We start from the raw sequence: 21760 nt of genomic DNA on the forward strand, positions 1-21760 counted from the left end.
GTTTGAATTATGTGCCTCACAAAATTCTCACAACAGWTCCAAACAGATCATTGATTGCTTTAGCTATTTAGTATGTCAGCAGTTTTACTTCTTACCTGAGAGACACTTGGTGTAGTACTTTTATCCATGTTTTAAAGATGTGTTGAAAGAAATACTGGAAAGGTGTGTGGAAGTATTTAGAGGATAGCAAAAGTGCCTTAGACCTGGACTATATTAAATTTTGCCAGCTGGTACTGCCAGTAATTACCRTTTACAGCCACAGCCGTTCTGGTAATGGCATGCTTTGCCATGGAAAGCCATGGTTATACTGAATAGTTCATGCTGGAGCTCTGAAATACTTTGAGGTGTGGCTTCTTTATTAGTCTCATTTCCTYTGTAATAGGAAAGTTTTGCAGGTGAGCTAGTATTAATAAACTGTACTACTTACACACGTATTTTGGAGGGAGCCTGTTGTGTTTCAATTTGTTTAACATATCAAAAAGTAAAGAATTGTTTTGATACAATACACTATTGAAGCTCTGGAATTTTTTTTAGTCCAGCATGAAACCAAATATCCAGAATGAGGATCTTGAAAGGTGTAGTAGGACACAGCACATGAAAAATGTGAAAGAATGTTTTAATGAGGAATGTGAGTACTCAATTTAAATAATACACTGAAGGAAATGATGGATGCTGCTCTCAGTCAGCTACACTTGTGCAATTAGAAGTGGTAAGGCCTTTCAGGAAGACGTTCTGTAGGCAGGAGTTTGCAGTGATGAGATGGCAGCAATATTCCAGATGCTTCACAGTGGCACCTGGCTGCTGTCCTGGTGTGCTGCTGCATTGGCTGGGGCAGGGCAGGGCTGCTCTGCTCCAAAAATGCACTACAGAAAGTGCAGGCAGGAACTACGTCTGCCTMAATACTCTGATAACTGGTAACATTTCATAATCATGTACAAGAGGGTTGAATAGCTAATAAGGTGTCTGCTTCTTGCTTTGAAGTACTCAAATATTTTTGTTCGTGAGGAGTATGGTAGCTTGCATAAAAAATGGTTCTGGGATCAAAGGCATGGCTGTCAGTCTTCTTTCRGGATCCTGGGCATGTCTGAGAGTGAGACAGTGCTTTTAAAAGTGCATAATTTCTTGAGCTGTTTTGGTTTTATCATTCCATCCAGACTTCACAGTGGTGAATTCTAGCTGAGCTAACAGCCGCTTGTAGCAATTAYACCTGAAGGAAACTGATTTATGTTATTATTTTCAATACTGGCTTAATGATCCCTGTTAATCTAAGAGGCATAGGGTGAAAGAGCATGTTCTGAGGGAAATCAGTTCTATCAAGATAAACATGAGCTCGCTGCATTAGATTTTTTAATAACAACCTGCCTCTTTTTAGGAAGATGCAGCATGTTGTGTCAGTAATAGACTCATAAATTGTCARTTAAAAATCCACATACAGTGTAGACCCAACTGTTTATTGTGGAACTAGGTATTTTGCCTTTGTAGATTTATAAGTTTATTTAAGTATATTTGCTTGAGCCCTACTCCTATGTGTTATTAGCGCTGTGGAAGGTAATCAACACATGATGTGATTTCAGGATAGAGGTTGGCAGCTTCCCTCTACCTAGAGGAGAAGGTGGTGTGGCCTCCCTTTCTGACTGCCTCAGGCCTCTCCTCCTCCCTTCCTTGGGCTGGGTCTGGTTCACAGCTCAGCGTGCCTTGTACTGGTTTGTCTTAAGAACCTTTCAGGATTTTTGTTTTTATTTATTTTCTGTCATTTTTACTGGCTTTGTCTTCTGCCATTTTGGTCRGTTCRGTCASCACACTGGGCACTCAGACAAATCARGCTTCTCAAAATAACTGATGGAAAGTGACCTTCCCCCTGCAGTCCTGCTGTTGATTCGGCTCCAGCCTTACCATGAAGTACCCTTATGGCAAGATCAGGAGATGAGTGAGCTGATTGACAACTGCTTGCTGCTCACAGGGATGTATTTTGTACATTCCCTACATTACTCATTGTTTATTTTCCTTTGCGTGTCAGTTTTCTGGTAGCTTGGTGAGTGGCACAGCTCATGGATGGGTCAGCTGGCCCTGGCATAAAAGTGTGGGGGGAAAGAGTGTGGTGCTGGAGCAAAGGGGACATGGGACCTCCCCATCAGAAGTGGCCAGCTCTGGCGGTGGCCCATCTGCTGTAGGGAACCTTACTGGCAATTATTTCACCTTATTAAAATTATGTTGGCTTTGTTTGATCTTCAGTTTTCTTCTTAGGTGCACATTAAATGGATGTTGCATGGGCTTTCTCACTATGCTTGAATTTTTTTAACATGTGCAGTTGTAGCCAGGAAATAGCTGAAGGGTTTTTTCATCATCTTTTCCGCATTAGGAGCTTGCAAAAGCACTCACCTTAAACTCTTAAGGTGAGTAAACAAGGCAGCAAGATGCAGAGGAGAAATTACTATAGTGAAATTGAGCTGTGAGACTATAACAGAATAAGGAATTGAGTTTATTGCACCTGTTTGTTTCACAAAATTTGTAATGTAGGTTTTTTTTTTTTTTTGTACATTAGTGAAGTAGCATTTTGCATGGGGCAAAGTGGTGATTTGCTCTCTGGAGTTGTAATGTATAAGAATACTTAAATGATGCTTTATTTATGGATTATATTTCTCTGCAGAGAAAAGAAAGTTAAAACTTTATGTTGTGGTAAATTTGTGGWATGGCTATAGTAGAAAGGCTTGAGTTTGCCTTTGTGTCTGTGCTTATGCTGCTAGTGTGCCTTTTCATTCAATTTAATTCCTTTCTTTTCTTCCCTTTAAAAGTCTGTGCTAGTGAGGCTTTGGTGCCAGTAATTAATTTGTCTGTGGAATAACTCTACATATGTCAGTGCAGTCAGGAGTGTAATTGTGCTATTTCTTGTACCAATATTCTGAAAATAGAAATTCGGGCATCTTAGAGAAACAAAGACATACTACCAACAACAGAAAAAACCCTTCTACTAATAAGTAATCAGGCTTTAAACTGTAGTACATGCTTCTGTTAAAAGGTAGCATGTTTTCTGACCCTTCAAATAAAAAACAGCTCAGTTACATGAAAGACCATACACCAGCCTAGTGTATCTATTCTTTAGGGAATTAAAATTAATTAAAGGAAAAGAATTTGTTTATCATGCTTCTGTATTTGTTCCTGTGGCTTTTTTTTTCTGCAGGAGGATTGTCCTCACAGAGAAATGCCTTTTTTTTAACTAAGCAGACACTTAAAAATCTCATGTATAGAATGCATTAGATTTAAATTGGGCATTAATTGATTGTGTGGTCAATGCAGTGAATAAAATAATACAAAGCCTTATAGATAAAGCAAACTGCAGGGATGCATGGTGCATTGACAGAGCTGGAAATTATATACTATCAGAAACAGTGGGGCTACTATCTCTGGTTTTCACAAAAGCCCAAATGTCCCAGTGTGCGTGAGTGTGTCAGTGGAACTTTAATCTCTGGGTGTTTGGCCATGTGCCATATTGTTGTTTGATGGTCCATTGGGATTGATAACATCACTTCTGATTTCTAACTGAGGCTGTGACCCCAGTGCTTTGAGGGCCTTAAATTTTGTTACCTTTGGTGTGATTGAATATTGGTGAAATAAAATGCATGCCTGAGAAAGCCTGAGGTTTGTGTAATATTGTCCATATTGTCTTTTAACAAATGTATGAAAGTGAGGTTTCTGGGAAGGGAAGATAAAGCAAAGCAGCGCAGCAGAGCACAGAGCTGTCCATATACTTGTTGCAGTTTAACTCTTCATGAGTTCTGTGATCCTTTGTTTAGCCACAATCGGTGTTTTATCCTGAATTTGCAAGGCAACCAGGTGCTAGTATTGTGAATCAGTTATCATTTGACATGATGTAAGGCCTATTCTTATTTACAGAAAATGTCATTTGATGTTGTTCCCTTTTTTTCTTGTGTTGCAGATGTGGGTGGTGGCAGCTCTTTCCGATCCCACACAGATGTTGTCATTGTCTATTGTGCACAGAGTGTTGCTGGGGGTAGTTCTGCTGGGCTGAAAAAGGAACAGCCTGTCTATGTTCTCCTGCATGAAGTACAGCTTTGAGAGACAAAGGACTGCTACTGCTTTTTTTTTTTTTGGCAGGATGTGGCACAGGTTTTTCAGTAACAGAATTTTGCTTCAGGGTTTGTGAGATCTTCAGTCTTGAGGCCCCAGATGATGTTCCCAGCAGTGCCATTGCATTCCTTCCAGTAATAAAATTGAAATGGCATAAACAGCATATTTATTCCATTTTATAAATAAAAGAAATATCTTGAAGCAAAATGTCACCTTCAGTAATCAAGGATGTAGATTTCCTTCTTAGTGGTTCTGACAGTTGTTCCTTATTTTTCTAAATTGCTTACGAGAGATTCAGGCAGGAACTTACCTGAATCRGGAGAAAATGTTTAGCATAAATATATGCCAGGGAGCTGTTATTAATTGATTATTTTCTACTAGATATGCTAGTATATACACTGAAGCTTGTGTATGACTTGTTTGTGCATGTATGTGTATCTGATTTATGTAGAACTTGGAAGGTTTCATGAATTAATGAAAACCATAGACTATTTTTAATTTTAAGAAGCAATTGAGCACTGTCTCTAGGCAAGTCAAGTTTTACAAATCTAGACATTGGGCACACATGAGGATGGTTGTTTGTCATTATTCTGTATTTCTGCAGGTTATGTATGTTGTCCATGTAGTCTTACAGTTTAGAAGGAGCATAGATCTGATCCAGAGGAGTGTGCAGAGCGATTTTCTTTGGGTTGATTTATTTTCTTTGTATATTGCTGTCATACCGGATTTTATGATTCCATGTTTTTGTTCTCTCTGCTGTTTTGATTCGTACTGGATGGTGTTTTCATGCATAATCAAAGGAATTAAGGCTGGCAGCTTTTTGAGCCRGTCCTTCTCTGTTACATGGGTATAGCTATCTTCCAGAATGAATAGGCAKAATAGTTGTTAAATAGTAGTATTATCAGTGGTGATATGCAAGCATGAAAGAATCCACGTTTGTTTTCAGGGCTCATCTTAATTTGGCAGAAGTAGTAATGAAATTGAGAGATAAAGGGAACATTTAAAATGTTGTTGTGATGCTCAAAGTATGTAAACCACGATGTGGGGAAATTGTGCTTATTTTTACACTGTCTCTTTCTAGGAAAAAAATGTCCTGTGAGAAAATATCATAATTTTCCTTAAATATTATTTTAAATGCCACTGTGTTTTCASTAAGTAACAGTAAGTAGTTGTGCTTTTCTTAGTCGTAGGTTTCTGTTCCACKAGATATGATTAAAGTTTGAGGCATAAAATTCTTTTGTCTAAGGAATGACCTGTGCAGACATTTAAATCTCTCTTTATCTCCTGCACTTGTGATTTCAGTGTTACAGCCTCCTCTTTGTGCAGCTGTGAATGAGAGATTACTATAATAATACATACTGCAAAATAAATGCAACAGAAAGTCCTTGTGATCTGTTAAAGAATGRGAATGGCTGGTAGAAGGTCTTGTTTCTACCTTCCTGCTGATACGTTTATCTGAAAACAATCTAATTAAAAATTACCTACCTTCCACTTTTTATCAGCTTGGATAAGTCAGTTGCAGACATGGAACAGTGAAGGTATGATCTCTGTAACTGGTTACTTGAAATACCTATTTATGGAAATTTACTTGGCTAAAGATCCAAGTTCTTTGCTTCTCACCCTTTAAATTGCTRCCCTWGGGCCAGGCAAATGTRTTTGATTTWAAAATAAAAATAACTCAAAAATWRCATTACATTGGTATTTTAATCCCTGATCAAAACTTGAATAAGATCAGGAGTAATGTTTTGGAGTTCATGGTGGATGAGCTGGTATTTTAATCAAGGAGCAAAGTGCATCGTATCAGATAAGAAACTTTAACATGTACTGGTTATAGTTGACTTGTTACTAACTGCACGGGCATAACAGGGAGATAGAAATTCAACTTTCAGGGTAATACTCCTTCTTTGGAATGACAGTGCAGGCTCTGCTAGCTTCAGCTGTCTTTTGTGTCGGGCAGAAGTAGCAATGTCAGCATTTTTAATGGAGGATTTCCTGTTCTTTTCTGTCTAGATTAAAGTTGTAGAAGTATGTTTTATGGAATTCACTTGTAAGAAAGTTTTATTATTGTTTATGTGTGGGTGGATGTGTTTAGTAACAAAAGCTTCAGTGCACTGATTTATTTCAGTCGTGCTTTTCTATTTTGTTTACAGAAGAGAGTGTATATATGTGTGTGTGTGTGTGTATGTAAAACTAAATACATGTAAATATACAGAAGAATAAATGTATTTGGATTCAAGAGCCAAATATTTTTAGGGAAGGAAAATTTCTCCTGTAAGACATGTTTAATCTTTTTGAGAAAGATACACATCAGGTGTTGGTTTTGATGTTGTCAAGAGCTGTATATATCCCTTCTAGGTGGCAAACTTGATTTCCCTTAAATTTTGGAGGGCATGACTGTATTTCAGTATTACTACTTACATGAAAATGACGGGACATGCCATGTGTTTTAACAGGAGCAGGCTGCTGTCTGTAGCCTCACCTGCACCGTGTTTGTAGGTTCTGCAGTAAGATGTGCACTTCGGGCTCCACTTTACATTTGTTCTGGAATGAATCTGGGTAAAAGTTGTGCGTGGACAGTGATTGCAGAGCCCCTGAGACACAATGACCTGTGTGTCAAATACCTCATATAAGAATGCATTTTGCTTGACAGCATTAATTGGAATAATTTATCCTTTTTARTCTTGCCCATATGTGGCATATGTGCATTATGTGGCTTTGGATATAATTAATGTACTCTTTAATTTGCTCCTGAAGCATGAGATGATGATCTTAATGTGAGTTGTTAGATTCTGTATCTTGCGTTTTAAAAGAATTAGAAATACAAGAATTTATGTTTGTCGTGGCAAGCTCTGGTTCACCTGTCAAGGGTCATTATTCCATGTATGAATACCTTTGCTACTTTATCTTGATCTGTGTGTGTGTTGTTCTACAGAGCTCAAGTTTCTGTTTCTGATGTACTTTCTTTCTCCTCTTTTTGCAGGTGAAGCAGGAGCCATAGAAGGAAGACTTTGTGGTTTGCAATCATGCCATTCCCCTTTGGCAAGTCACACAAGTCTCCTGCAGACATAGTGAAAAACCTGAAGGAGAGCATGGCAGTTCTAGAAAAACAAGACATCTCTGACAAAAAAGCAGAAAAGGTACAGTTGTGACTTTCCAGTTGYTAAACTGTATTTGAAAATGAAAGGGGAAATTTACAGCTGTTGAAACAGGATCAATTAGGAATTATTTTGGGGTTGTATACTCTGATAAATGGTAAGTTATGTACCTTTGAACAGGTGTGTGTCCTGTTGGTTGGCTTATGCCACTGGCAGCTGATATGATATTTAAAATGATTTGATTTGGAACTGTAGGACATTGCATTCTTTTAATAAGCAGCTCACAGCTGTACAGTGTTCTGGTGCTTGGGAGAGCCACAGTGCCTTTGCTACTGCACAAGTAGTTCTATGTCTGCTGGTCCATACAAATCTTCACAGAGCAGAGTGTCTCTGTTACTCAAGCTGAAGATTTTTGTGGCTCCATGGATGTCAGGAGAGAAAGTATTMTGGCTTTTCTACCTTTTCTTCAATYCACAGTAAGATGTGAAAGATTCCTGTGCTAGTGCAGTTTCCTTCAGGTGGATGTGTTGCTACTTCAGGATCCATACCTGCCCACAGTCACTGACTTCTCARCTGGCACTCTTGATTTTATAGCTTTACAGGAACTGACCTCAAAGTTCAGCCTGTGTGCAGCTGCATCCCACCTCGTGAGCTGTGTGGCAGAGSTGTTTGCTGTTTAGATGAACACCCTCCTTGGAGCCTCTCCCAGCATTATTTAACTATTCTGTGYCATTCTTGGCATCCACCAAGTCTTATATACGAGTTAGTCACAATCTTTACATGTTCACCTGTATTTTTGAAGCAGAGTGTGGCCAGCTCCTCTACATTCAGTTTCACCTAGATTTGGCACTACTGCTTCTAAATGCAGAAGRATCTGGGTCTTAATTAAATTSCCATGTTAGTCTTGATRTTCTTTAATAATAATTAATTTAACWAATCTTCTACCTCATTGCCAGTTTGTTGTGTGTTCCAGGTGTCTTGCAGTGGACCACAGTATTTCCCTCTGCTGCTTTTCCTCTTCTGCTGGAGAGAAAAATGTTACAGTCTGTAATGCGGGCTTGTGTGAAGGCTGGAAGGATTTTCTTTTGCTGCTGCTTTTCTTCTCTCTCTAAAAGAGATTTCTGTCAGGAGAGGAGGGATAGGTACATTCTGAAGAGTCTCTRATGGCACATGGCACTGCCTCCTTTATCTCGGCCTCATTATTRGTTCCTGGAGATGTGGCATGATCTTAAAATCCATGCTCTTTTGTGTCATATCTTTTTGCTTAGACCCCTAATGGGGAACAGACCAGCTCACCCCATYATGTGTAGCTGTGTATTGTAGCACATGCCTGTGCTCTCAATGCTGTAGCTGAAGGTTGTTATGCACCATTTCTTCTTGCTGGCATTTGGTCCCACATCTCCATCTTTTTGAAAGACCTCATTTATGTGATTCTGCTGCTCTGACAAGAAGTAATATGTTAAGCCTGTGTTTTTTTCTGTCATACAGAAAGTAACACGTAGTGCTTGCAGCAGAACGAAGGCAGCCCACATTCACTAGGTTAAGCTTAAGGATACATTCAGGAGAATGAGTCTGGGTATGGTAGTACTGTTCCCTGTCATCTTTGCTATTCASAAAGGAGACCAGCTATTAGTCCAAACATTCACAGCACCAGTGTCCACACCTCCATGCAGAGATTCATCAGGAACTTTTTGTTTCCTTGGCAAGTGAACACTTCAGGAAGGTGACTCTGATTGTGGCTGTTTAGCTCAGATGGTTTGCTGGTTTGGTGGAGAAGGTTCTTCAGTATCTTATGGACCAGTCATCAGATCTTTGAGGGCACAGAGTTAGACACCCTGAATTCATGCCCTCTTCCTGTCCAGTCTGTAGAAATGACTGGAATAAATTTGGAGTTAAAAGACAGCAGGGATCTGAGCAGTAGCCATTATTAAAGAACAAACATCTCTTCATGCCCCTATCTCATTATTTAGGCATCTTTTTCTCTTTCATTATCCCTTTTATTGTGATGATCCTTTCCACAATGTAATTTTTTAGCCTCCTTTGGAGAAGATTTCTGTGCTGATGGCAAGTGGAGTTCTGTGGCTAGYAGGGGAACAGAAATAGAAAAGCTCACTGCACATAAAGCACAAAAATTGCTGTCTAGTAAAGGTACCCATTTGGGTTAAGGGAATACCTGCTTTTCTTATACCTTTGTTTCTTACAGTACTGAGTTTTCTACTACATGGAAAATGCTCTTTAACTATTTCATAGCACATTTGGAAATACAGATTTATAAGAAAATGAGACATAATTTTCACTATATTCAGCACAATTAATTATGTTTGAACATAATTTGTCCTTTTTTTCAATGCTTAGGCTTAAATTTAAAAGCTTTAGTGTTTTGTGAGAGGAAAAAAACAATCAAAGGAAGTTTTAAGGCTTGGCCAGTATGTGTTCCTGTCCTTTCTAATCAAAATGGAAGGTACACTTCCAAGCAAAAGATGTAAAACAACAGTAGTGGTCATGATGTCTCTTGTTCCATTATGAAGCATTCTGCCCTGTAATCCTGGAAAAGTTATTTTATAACCAAAAATCTGAAATTCAAGTGTATCCTAGTTACATGTTAATCTTCCTTTTTTGAGCTCTGCAGAAAACTGGAGAAAAATTAACCAGGTAGTCCTGCAGGTCATTTGAAATGTCCTTTAAGTGTGTGGTACTTGTTTAGGAGCTGCGACCCGGAGCGGCTCTGGGAGCTGGGCTGTGGGAATTGGGCTCTGGCTCGTTGCTCCCAGTCTGTCTCATGTACCACAGCACTGGTGCACAGCTCTTGCACGCTGCAGTACTGTGCTTAGCACAGAGGTCATATAGTTGGCAGTATTTTGGAAATGAAATGAGATGTCTAATGCTTTATAACTGAAAATATGTTCATCATGTGTGCTGTTACTTGTGCTCTCTCAGAAGGAGAGGCTGAAGGGAAGGGGAAGGCAAACTCCTTTCCTATAAGCAGGACCTACCATTGATCTAGTCCATTAGTTAGTCTTTATTCACATCTCTTCCTCCTCTTTGGCTGATACCAGCATTTTTTTCATACCACCAGTTGACTCGGTTAGTGGCACACATTTACTGTCGTGCAGGTAAATGTTTACTCATGTCATAAAGTTGTTCTTCCCAACCCTGTGCCCTTGGGTTGACCTGGTCCCAGCAGCTCCCTTTGGGCTGTTGGGTGATTGTTGGAGCTGTGTTGTTATCCCAGGCAGGCTGGCCCTTGCAGGCGTGGTTGGCCTCTCTCTTTACGTCACAGCTCTGTGCGGTGGCAGCACGCTGAGTAATGGGGCTGGACCATGAGCTGCTTGGGCTCAGCTCTCCAGGGTGCTGTTGGGCCATGTTGCCATAGGTCAGATTTCGTTCAGTCAGTTAGTGCTGTCATTTACAAAGCAGTAAAATCTTACATTTGTTATGCATGTGTGTACAATTAATCYGTGGCTGAAAGAAGGCTAAAGGTTAAGTAATCTGCCTGGCCTGCAGYGTGGGGCTGTTACTCAAGGGGTAAAGAGGAGATGTCTTCAGGAAGCAGTGGGTGAGAGGACGTGGCTTCTCTGCTAATTGAACTTAGCTCTTCTGTGCTGTCTCCATGCTAAATGTCTACTGGAAAATCATACAATCAATTTTGGCCTTTAAATGTACTACTGTGCTGATGTAGATACTAATATATTTATGGGATTGTATGTTTTTGTAAGCATTTTGAAATCTAGACAATTTAAATAGAGTTATTAAAATGTTTTTTTACTTATGATAGATACTGCTCTAGACTGGGAAAATTRTTCACCCAGTACAGGCTCAAAGCTMTATCTAGTTTATGTTTKTGWTGGCTGTTTTCATTAATAGTGCAGTTTCTGTAACTGCATTATCCATGTATGGAGGACCCCCAGCCATTGGGGTTCCATAGGCCCGGAGACTACCAAGCTCATTGGAAATATTTCAGGACTGACCCATGTGTCCTTTATCTTTTTCTACTTTTCATAAACCCCAAATAATCCAGCTGTACAACTCTAGATAAAGTATTTGGGGTTTGCATTGCTTACCATTTAAGGGTATTTCACTGATATTTCCWGAGATTGGAATAAGTCATAGCTATAAAGACATGGAGCTATTCTAATGTAACAGGTGTGTGACTTCATAGTGGCTTTTGTTTTTAAATAGTATCTTTCTGTCTTTCATWAACATAGAGAAGTAGGTACTTTTAAATTTTTCTTATTTTACATTTAACTTTTATGGTGTGTCTTGTCCTTAAGATACTATTGATTGTCTGGTACCATTGAATTTCAAGTGACTTGCCACTTGAATTTTTCTCAGAAATGCACACATCTCTCAGTGTCAAGGGCGTGTAAATACAAATGTTAATACTTGTAAAATATAAATTTTAACATATAAAATACAGAGACAGTATAAATATTCTGTATATGTAAAATACACCCTGGTCATATATTATACTGGGATACATTTTATATATTTATGCATATGGTGTCTAATTGTTAGTCTCACTTTTGATCATGGGTTTTTGGACGAACTTCATTGTGTATTTTGATCTTTGGAGATTTTTTTCTCTCTTAAAAGAGAATAGTGCATTAGGCAATTTAGATCTCAGTATCTTTGAAAATCTTGCAAGTAATGCTAGCCAGCTTTCTCTTATCTTTCTTGATTTTCTTTTTTTAGTAGTTTTTTACTTGCCTCTGAACACTGATAATTAATGTAGCATTATATTTTTCAGTGTAGCTATCTAAATTCCATTCTGTGTCTGAAATGGCAAAAATAGGTCTGCACATCTTGTATTTAGAATATGTTTGAGAGTTCATGGAATATGCAAGAGTAGGGAGATTCTGGAGGTTTCTAAGAATTTATTTCTTTTGATGTTGAATTTCAGACTAGAAGAAAAGAAGTATAATGGTGTTTTATTTTATGAAAGTGTAGTGCATYGAGAGACCTTGGTTACTGATACAATACTTCCAGAAAACCTCATACTGGTATTTACAGAATATATCCAGAAAGGATAACTGGAGTGGTGCAAGGCAGGCTCTTTGATGATGCAGGTGGTCAGACCCAGGTTGCCTGGAGAGGTGGTGGAGTGTCCATCCATGGAGCTGTTCAGAGCATGGCTCTCATCAGCCTGAGCAGCTTGGCAGGACTGAGGCTAGCCCTGCCTTGAACAGGTGGCTGGATCCTGATGGCCTCCACAGATACCTTCCAGCCTAAGCTGTCCTGCTTCCTAGGGACCTGGTTTAGTGCTGGACTTGAGTTTAAGGGTCTTTTCCAACCTCAGTGATTCAGTGATTCTGTGTCTCTAGCCACTACTTCCCACTAAAGGCTTCATGCCGTGCCACGTTCCAGTGAAGCACATTCAGACTGATGATCTTGACACTTGTGAAGAGCACTGAAGTCCTTTCTGTTCTCGAACTTCTCCAAGTGTATGTTCACGTTGGGCTAGAAGGCTTTTTGGTTTTTAAAGCCTTCAGTGTTTGGAAACATTGCGTTGTTTTCTGCCTGGTGTGCAAGCATTTCCTTTACTGGTGGCTGTCTTGGACTGGTGGTGAGGGAGATCCCACAAGTGTGGTTATTAAAGTTTTGGGTTTGGGAGGCTTGTTCTGTTTCTTGGGGTTTTGGTATGACAGATTCTCCACTTGCATTCTCAATTACAGGCATGCCCTTGATATTGCCATTGTTTTAGTTAAAATAGGCAGTTACTTGAACTTCTGCCTTTCTTCCTCTTTTAGTGTGCAGGGACAAACTGCTTCCTCTTTCCTTGGTAGCCATGCATCAGMGATATCTCTTCATATCTCCACATTTGACAGATGTTCCTGTTCTTCTTCTAGCAAAGAGCTTTTTCTTCTGAATTTCAGAGAAGTAGAACAATCGTRTGGTGTAATACTGCTCCAGTTTGCTGAGCTGGTGTTCCCATTTCATGTCTTCAGGAGCTGGCGTGARTCTAAGCAGTCTTACGGAGCACCTGCTTCTTGCTGTCTTCCTAACAGTGCMCAGAAAATCCTTTGGAATTTCAATTGAGGAGGAGACAACTGGGACTAGGAGCTGCACTTAGCAGGAAGAGGGAGGCAGCAGGGAGTGGAAAGTTGTGGAGGAGCTAAAAATGATATGGAGCCTCCTTAAAGGTCATGGAATCCTTACTTGCATACCTAGCAAAGCTGGAATGGCTTTAACTTGAATAGTGCATGGGTCATGCTGATCTTAAGCCTGTAGAGATAAAAAGCACAAATGAGAAATCTTTTTACATAAATTATTTTAAAGACTGGCAGTGTCCACAAAGTGATGATTTTTTTCACTCTATTAATTTTCTGTGAGCTATCAATCATAAATACTTTAATGTAAAGTGTATGCATACTTTGTTGGCAGGTTCATCTAATGACTAAAAATCAGTGCACTTACAAACCATTCAGACTTTTTAGGCATGTGAAGAACCATTATAATTAAACTAGCTATTTATGATGATAATTTTCAGCRTTTTGCCCCCAAGCTCAGTAAATATATATGTTGAAAGGTCTTTTTTTGGTCCAAGACATCTATGTTTAAAGATTCAGTAGTGGGTGTTTAAAAGTGTTCTTGTTGATGTATATTTTTTTTTATTTTTACTCATGAGATAACTGTGTTTCCACTGCTGAATGCTGCTCCAGCTCATTATGGCAGCTTAGGAATGCTTCACAAATGACAGGTCAGACCTGTACATGTTCTGTAAGATGGACTTCAGACAGGGAAGGATTTTAGGTGTTTAATTATCTCCTGTGTCCTTTTGAGTGTACCTCTTTCTGGGTCTGTTTACCAGTTTGTTCTTGTATGCTGAGATAAMCTGAAAATTAAAATAGGTTCTCCTTGAGGTTTTGTYTGTTGGAAAGGAAAAATTCACCCAYAGTACCTGGAATGGGAGCCTAGGATCTGMCAAAGCCTGATGTGTGCAAAATCCACAGGAAGGATACATTTGGTCTCTCTGAGCAGTTTACTAGGGACAGGCATGAGTCTCCATGTCATGTGTTCCAGTCTGATCCTACATAACTCTGTTTAACAGAATAGAAATCTTGTTAGGTTTTTTCGCCCTATTGCTGTTCTTTAGGGGATTTTTGAATGGGAAGTTGAAAGGCAATAGAAGTAAGATATTTGTACCTTTGTAACTAAATTGTGTATGCCTTGCCACTGCTTTTTGTTGTTTGGGTTTTTTTTTTAAATACCGCTCTCGTAACAGTCTTATTTGTGGAAAGAATATCTATTGTTTTTTTTAACAGATTGTCATTTCCTGATTATTCCCCCCCCTGCAAATGGAAGTTTGCAGATGTTAAGAATAAAAGAGTATGCAGTTAGAAAGACAAATGGCATTGTGTTCTAACTGTATTKTTTTCCCATTTTCTTTAGGCAACAGAGGAGGTCTCAAAAAACCTTGTTGCCATGAAAGAAATCTTGTATGGCACAAATGAAAAAGAACCCCAAACAGAAGCTGTGGCACAGCTTGCTCAGGAGCTGTACAACAGTGGTCTTCTTAGTACCCTAGTAGCTGACTTGCAGCTAATTGATTTTGAGGTAAGAAAAGAGCTTTGACATTTCTTCTATTCTGCGTGTTAAACATATCTGAATTCCTACCAATTTAATGGATATTTAAGTCTTCAGCTTTTACTTTGTGGTTACAACAAATTTGTTAGAAAGGGAGCTCATTGTTTCAAACTGTGCAGAAAATTGAGCAACTATAGAATATACAATCTGTGAATTTAGGCATATAAAAATAGAAAATGTGTTTTAAAACACAAATTKGAAGTAGCTAAACCTCTAATCTGATAGTACAGTTTTGTTAAAATTATGGATTAATTAATAATTGTTGGGTATGCAGAAGGGTTAATCTCTCAGTAATACCACAGTGAACACAAACCTTGATACTACAAGATGTATCTACRTGTTCATCTTGCTATATCAAGTTACTTGGAAAAGTAATAGAATTATTGCAACATTTATGAAAAAATTTAAATGTGTAATTCAAAGCTGTTACTTTTATTAACAGTCCAGTATTTCTCTCTTTTTGGAAACAAGTGATGCAACCTTTTTACTTCTGCTCATCTTTATTCTGTATATTAAAAAAACAAGCTCAAGTTTTTATTGGTCAATTCAAAATACCAATACTTACTTATATTTGAAAGTATCTCTMTACAAGCCTCTGTGGCATTTGTCACCACATCACATGGCATAATTTACCTTCCCAGCACAATAGTGAAAAATCCTCCCATTTAGTTATAAGACATTGCAGTACAATTGGATTTTTCTCTTTTCCCTGAGGTCTCACAAGAAGCGTGTGGTTGTCTCGGAAAGGAGCCAAACCCCATGTATCTCACTCCACAGCCTCAACCATAAAGACCATCCCACTTAAGATTGCTTAAAATTGGGATTGTTCATAAACAAGTCGCTCACAATACAAACACAACAGTTTAAAGTCCTATTGTAGTTTGACATTCCAAAAACAATGGCTTTCTTCCCTGTTCTTTTTTCTTTCYCCTGCACCCCACCCATAACTGCCTCTGATTTGTGTTTAATTGTAATACAGTGGTATTTTCCCCTACCCACACAACTGTTTATACCATACATAAAACATTCAGATTGTTAAATAAGCAAGGAGAGCTGGGAAAGCTGAGAGGGGATGCTGAAATGCGATGGCCTTTAATTGCTAAGGAAAGGAAATCATGAAACATCATCTGGATTTTGCTGACCACTAGATTGATATCAGCCTGGTGTTTACTCAGCCCACTTATTAGCAAAGGAAACCTTCATTATCTCCTGGTAATGAAGAATGATAACGATTTGCACAGGCTTGCTCTCATTAAGGAGAACTATGCTTTTTATTCTTGGGGGACTTGGAAAGATTGTGAGTTGTTTCCTGCCTGTGGCTCTTCTGCTGCTTTGTTTCACGAGGATGTGATGGTTCCCCTTGGAGAGAGAASGAGTCATTTGCTGCTTTCTAGGCTGGATCCTGGCTGCTTTTTATGGGTGGGATCTGGCAGAATGTCCAGCTATTGTTGTTACCTAGAATCACTATCAACACACCTGTGCTCCAGATGTGCTCCAGCTTCCCAGCTGTTACAAAGCCAATCACATGTTGGCTTGGACATCCCAAACGTCTATGGGGGTTTACTGGGTTTGAAACCATTTTCCTGTTACTGATGGAAATACATGTTTGATTTTCTGTTGRTTGTTAAACTTGAAGAGTGGGTCTAGAATTTTTTCTTTCTGGCATGCCACCACAGCTGGAGGTTATTCAGTGACAAATTAAACTTTTTCCCTTTCAGTCTCACTTCTGAAGAAGTAGAACAGGAATAGATAGCTTGTTAATAGATAGTCACTGTTCATTGTGACTCTTAACTGTTTCAAATGTACTTGAATCTGAATTGCTATGRTGAAAACAACCCATAGAAAAGTAAGAAGTAAAAACTAAAAAAATAATAAATATGATGTGTTAATGAAGAAAACTGAAATTGTGAAGCCCTCGCTGTATGCACAGTCCTGTTTAAAGTGTCGCCCTTCTCTGGAAGTTTGCTTTCCAGGTAAAGCAGTCAATACAATCATCTCCTTGCCAGTCTTAACACTTACCACTTAGCTCCTCGCTGATTTGCACTGAAYGAGATGTTACCCCTGGTGAAGCTGTGTTATTCGTTCTGTTGTTTTGGGGGTTTTTAAATGAAGAATTTWAAAAAACCAAACAAACAAAACTGCCTTTTGCCCATGGGAGCTGAATCCTTCTGCTGAGAAGACAATACAAGCACAGTGTCCCTCTCACCTCTGGCCGTCGTGACTGTTGGCACAGGGGCTGGGGCCTGTTTGCTGTTGTTTTAGGCCATGAGGTCACTTGGCAAGACATCCCTGTGACAAAACCTCGCTGTGGGATTGCTGTGTGCCCCTGGCAGCTCCATGATGGGCACAGTAAGGAAATGCTGTTCTTACTGGAGAGTCCAAGGCAAACGCTGCGATCCAGCGCACAACTGGCAGCGCTGRTGAATGAGAGTTGATGACTATATTATGTGGAGTTTGAGTAAAGCAATTTTTGCAAACACTGCTCTACTCATGTCAGAACAAAGAGTTCTGGTGTTGCTTTGGGCTGGCTTTCAATGGAATTGTAATTGAGAAAACAAGCGTTTACAAAYAATCTCTTATATCCTGAAAACAACACTCCAAMAAAACTGTCCGTGGTAATTCACAAACATGCCACTTGTAAAACTGCAGTCCTCCTACGTTTTCATAAACATTTCATTTTTTCTCATGCAGTCTGTTTTTCTTATTAGAAAACAGAATTTTAAATAATTGATGTTGTTTTTAAAATTCTTGCTGGTTAAATACACCCTACATTTTACTCAAAAGCTTCCTGGTGTTACTCAGGAGATTTACAGTACAGCTAGAGCTTGTCAAGAAACATTATGTACATACAGGTTTGGTGTATAACATTCAGGGAGCCTTTAGGTGGGGTTCCTTAACAGGCCTTTATTTGGAGATCCAAGCTTGGTACAAATTTGTCTGGTGTTTTTCTGGATTAAATTGATAGCACATAATCCTGAGGGTGTCTTTGTGCAGTCCAGAATGGACAGTTAATTGCAGAARTCTGGCTTTTAAATGGTGCATGTGTATGACAGTGAAAAGTGCTTATGTTTATWATCAGCTTTTTGTTAGATGTCTCTACCAGTTTGTCATCTTCAGCTATGGTCTGACAGAATAAATAAATAGTAGCTGTGTATATATTCAACAAAGAACATTTCCAGTTCCTTTTATACAGTCTGGTGCTATCCTTGGGCATTTATTTTTGTGTATAATTTTGCTGAATTCCAGCATCCTGGTCCTATTTATACTTCTTTTGTGCACTGAAAAATGTGAGACTTTCATTTTGGATCGGTGGATGATTTATGTGTGCATTATTTATTTATTTATTTATTTATTTATTTATTTATTTATTTATTTAACTTTCATAAGTTCCAGTTCTAAGCTGGATGTTAACACTGCAATGGGAAATGCTCTGCACACTCCTAATGGTTGCATTGTGTGTTCCTAGACAAGGGGAGCAGATAATGGAATGTTGAAGAGCACTTCCAGGCAAGAGCCCAGTTAAAAACTGTTATGCTAATAGCAGAAACAAATATAAAATAAGCCCAGAAAATTGATGCTACGTAGAAACATCATCTGGCTTTACTTCTGAATGTAAATGTAAAAATTACCCGTGGTCTGGCTGCAATGTGATGTAATGTTTTTAGTGCTGTGGCATATTTGAAATGGGCATRAAGAAACAGAATATTGAATCTGTTCAAGGTCAGAGTATGGAGGCTGAGTGAGCTGCAGAACTCCCCCAGTATGACTGCACGAGGTTATGGTAATGTTTAATTGTTAACTTGCTTGTGGACTTCAATATTACGTGTTTAACTGCTGATGTTTTTGACAGGGCAAGAAAGATGTTGCACAAATTTTCAACAACATTCTCAGAAGACAAATTGGTACAAGAACTCCCACAGTTGAATACATCTGCACTCAACAGAATATCTTATTCATGCTATTAAAAGGGTATGTGCACAGTGAAGCATAAAAATGCTTTTACATGAAGTTAGGAGTTTTTAAATGGATACAGAAGCAGTGAGTTCTGACGTGTTTGTTCCTTTGCAATATGGTGGGTTTTATTTTCTTATTCCTTCATTTTGGGGTCTGTAATTCCCCTAAGTAAAGGMAAATTTAAGTAATAAAACACCAGCAGTCTACTTCTGCATGAAATGTAAGTGAAAATTGAGAACTGTTAGTAATCTAAAATACTCTTACTGGGGTCGTGAGATGTTTTCCTTTCAGTATCCTATTTGAGCCTATTTAAACTATTTTCTTGTGAGCTTACTCATTCATCAAGAGTTGAAGGCTTTTTTCCTTTTAACCGCTGTAATTTCCAATTTGYTGGCCTCTCTTAGTATGGTCTTAGATTTCTTATTCATAGTGATTTATGTTCCTATATTGACACAAACACACCAACACAAACCTGACCAAAGAAAGAGTGATTTGTGGCATATTGTGCGTGCCAGACAACTGTGTCTTCCTCTCTTCTTGTAATATCTGGTGTGCTGGATGTTGGAGGGTCATGCCATACTGAATATGTGGTTGGGTATGTAGAGCTGCAGCTCTCAAACRAGAGCAGAAAGTAATTGCTTGCATTTCCAATAACATTAATTAAGAGAGTTCTGAAAATTGCAATTCCAGTGTGTTATTTTGGGACAGAAAAGCTTATCAAACATTAATAAACTATTTTAAAGAATACAGCTATTTATAATTCTGGCTACAGCTGCTGGGTAAGCTTGCTGTAAGTACTTATTCCACCTCCTGGGTTAACTAAAGGGTGTATGAACGGGCCTCTCATCTCAGTGGGGTACTTGCCTGTTGGTAGCATTGAGATGGTGAGGATAATCAGGTATATTTTTAACATATAAACAGGAAGCTTAATTGTGTTTTTCCTCCTCCCTAGTTCACAGTAGTCCTCAAAGGAGCTGACTGATCTGCCGTGCATGGTACACTGGGCTGTTTTATTGTAACATCTCCGTGTTTGCCTAATCCTGGCCATTTGTGTAAGCCACTGGAAAATGTATCATACAGGAAACTTTCTCTGTGGAGAAAGCAGGAGTCTCACATCTCTTAGTTTCATGCTGACTCCAAAGGTTTAGCACCAGAAGCAGTGTGGAATACTTCACATCATATGAGCATAAGATCTACATTTGTCTGCCAGAGCAGCTGCTTTTTCCCCCCCCTGCATTACTGAGTGAGATTTAAGCATTAGAGGGACAAAAAAAAAGAAAGAATTGTGGCATAATGCAAAAGAAATTGATGCAGTGCTTCAAAATAATTTACCAAAGAAGGCAAAGATATTTGAGGTGCTGAGAGATAAAACTGCTTTCTTAGCACGTTCTCATTGATTAGTGATTGAGTGAAGGCTGCAACACATTGGTGCTCATTTTTAGTCTGTGTTGTTACTCTTAGAGAACTTTATTCTCACAGGCTTTATTGAAACTCATAAGYCAGGATGTTTGAAATGGGCATTTAGCAACTTACATGGTTACATCTGGTATCCAACTGAGACAAATTTATGTGAATTTAAACTGTGGCCTGAATTGCAAAAAGTTCGATTGATTTCAGATCTCCATGACAATTTGAATGGGGAAGTACTGCGAGATTTAATGAAAATTATTTCATAAGGAAATGTTTTTGTAGGGTAGTATAGTTAATGCTCAGTATGCACAATACCTTTTTCCTGAAATTTTGGGGAATTTCAATTAGCTTCTAGTGGTTTAGGATGGAGGATTCTCTAGGTGTGAGGCAGGAAGGCATGTGAGAGGCTGTGACTGCTCCAGAAGCTGGAACCCTATCATGTGCAGAGCAGCCTGTGATGYTGAAAAATGGTTTAATGAAAGAGGAGATCTGAATTTATGCCCAGTATCATTAACCCCTCATGCTCATATGGAAAGTTTTATGTAAATTTCTGTCATGTTTAAGCAAGCAGCTTTCAAGACAAATCATTTACAGCTTTTCCAGATGTCTGCAATCCCACCAATATGGAACAAGAAAACTGATTTTGAGAACAAATRAAGTATTTTTATTTAGTCTTGTTTCTCAGTTTGTGAAAATTGTTTGAATTGGCTATAATTGTAACTACAGCTATTTCAGAAATATTTTGTAGAAATACTTAAAAATGGAATTTAATGCAGGAATAAGTACGTCTAATTTTTAAGGGTTTTTTTTATTTGATAGACTGAACACTGTAATTAGCAATCTGGTGTTGCAGTGTTAACTTGTGCAAATTTATAAATTTGTAAAGGATGGTGGTTTGTTTTTCTTAATAGGTACGAATCTCCAGAAATTGCTCTAAATTGTGGGATAATGCTTAGAGAATGCATCCGGCATGARCCACTTGCTAAAATCATCTTGTGGTCAGAACAATTCTACGATTTCTTCAGATACGTGGAAATGTCAACGTTYGACATCGCTTCCGATGCATTTGCCACATTCAAGGTAATTTCCTCACAGCCTTTGGAAATGCTGCTTCTGTAGTTCTCTGCTTTGGGAACCAGTCTGTGTCAGATTCTTGGCAAAACAAGTCTTGAGAGAGGGAAGAAAATAGGTGTGATGCAGATGGGTAAACTGAACACTACTTTCTTATTTCTCAGAATGCATGACACACCTGTAAATACATTTACTATATTTGCTCCTCAGTATTTTGTTCTAGAGAGTAAGATGTGTCATGCATTTCCTCRATACACATGTACTTCCATGCCAGGGGTTTTAAATCTGGGTCTGCAGTTCCTTCTGTGRATATTTGATGCTGTTGCTTTGTCTGGGAAAATTTTTTGTGGCCCTAAACCAATCAGTTAGGGGGCAATAAGCATAATATTAATCAATACCAAATGGTGGGTTTTAACCGTGGTTGTGTGTAGTCGTGTGCAGAGCATAGCCTTGATCCATAAATAGCACTCTTCAGTGATAATTTCACAGGCAATTTATCTGTGAATTAAAGTAACCCATCACACAAGTGATGCCAAGATCCTTAGCAGTATCCAGGTAAT

The 21760-nt window shown here is 38.7% G+C and overlaps 1 protein-coding gene across 1 annotated transcript in view; it reads left to right on the plus strand.

The window, feature by feature from the left end:
• Positions 1-21760, plus strand: part of CAB39 (calcium binding protein 39) — a 40127-nt gene that overhangs the window by 14864 nt on the left and 3503 nt on the right. Inside the window, exons 2-5 of the mRNA XM_057377466.1 lie at positions 7067-7223; positions 14571-14735; positions 18616-18734; positions 21041-21209. Coding sequence (XP_057233449.1) covers positions 7110-7223; positions 14571-14735; positions 18616-18734; positions 21041-21209 — 567 coding nt within the window. The 5' untranslated portion in view covers positions 7067-7109. The remainder of the gene's footprint in view (positions 1-7066; positions 7224-14570; positions 14736-18615; positions 18735-21040; positions 21210-21760) is intronic.

This window comes from Malurus melanocephalus, unplaced genomic scaffold (genome assembly GCF_030028575.1).
Source record: "Malurus melanocephalus ecotype Western Australia unplaced genomic scaffold, MMel_1.1 scaffold_317, whole genome shotgun sequence".
Lineage (NCBI taxonomy): Eukaryota > Metazoa > Chordata > Aves > Passeriformes > Maluridae > Malurus > Malurus melanocephalus.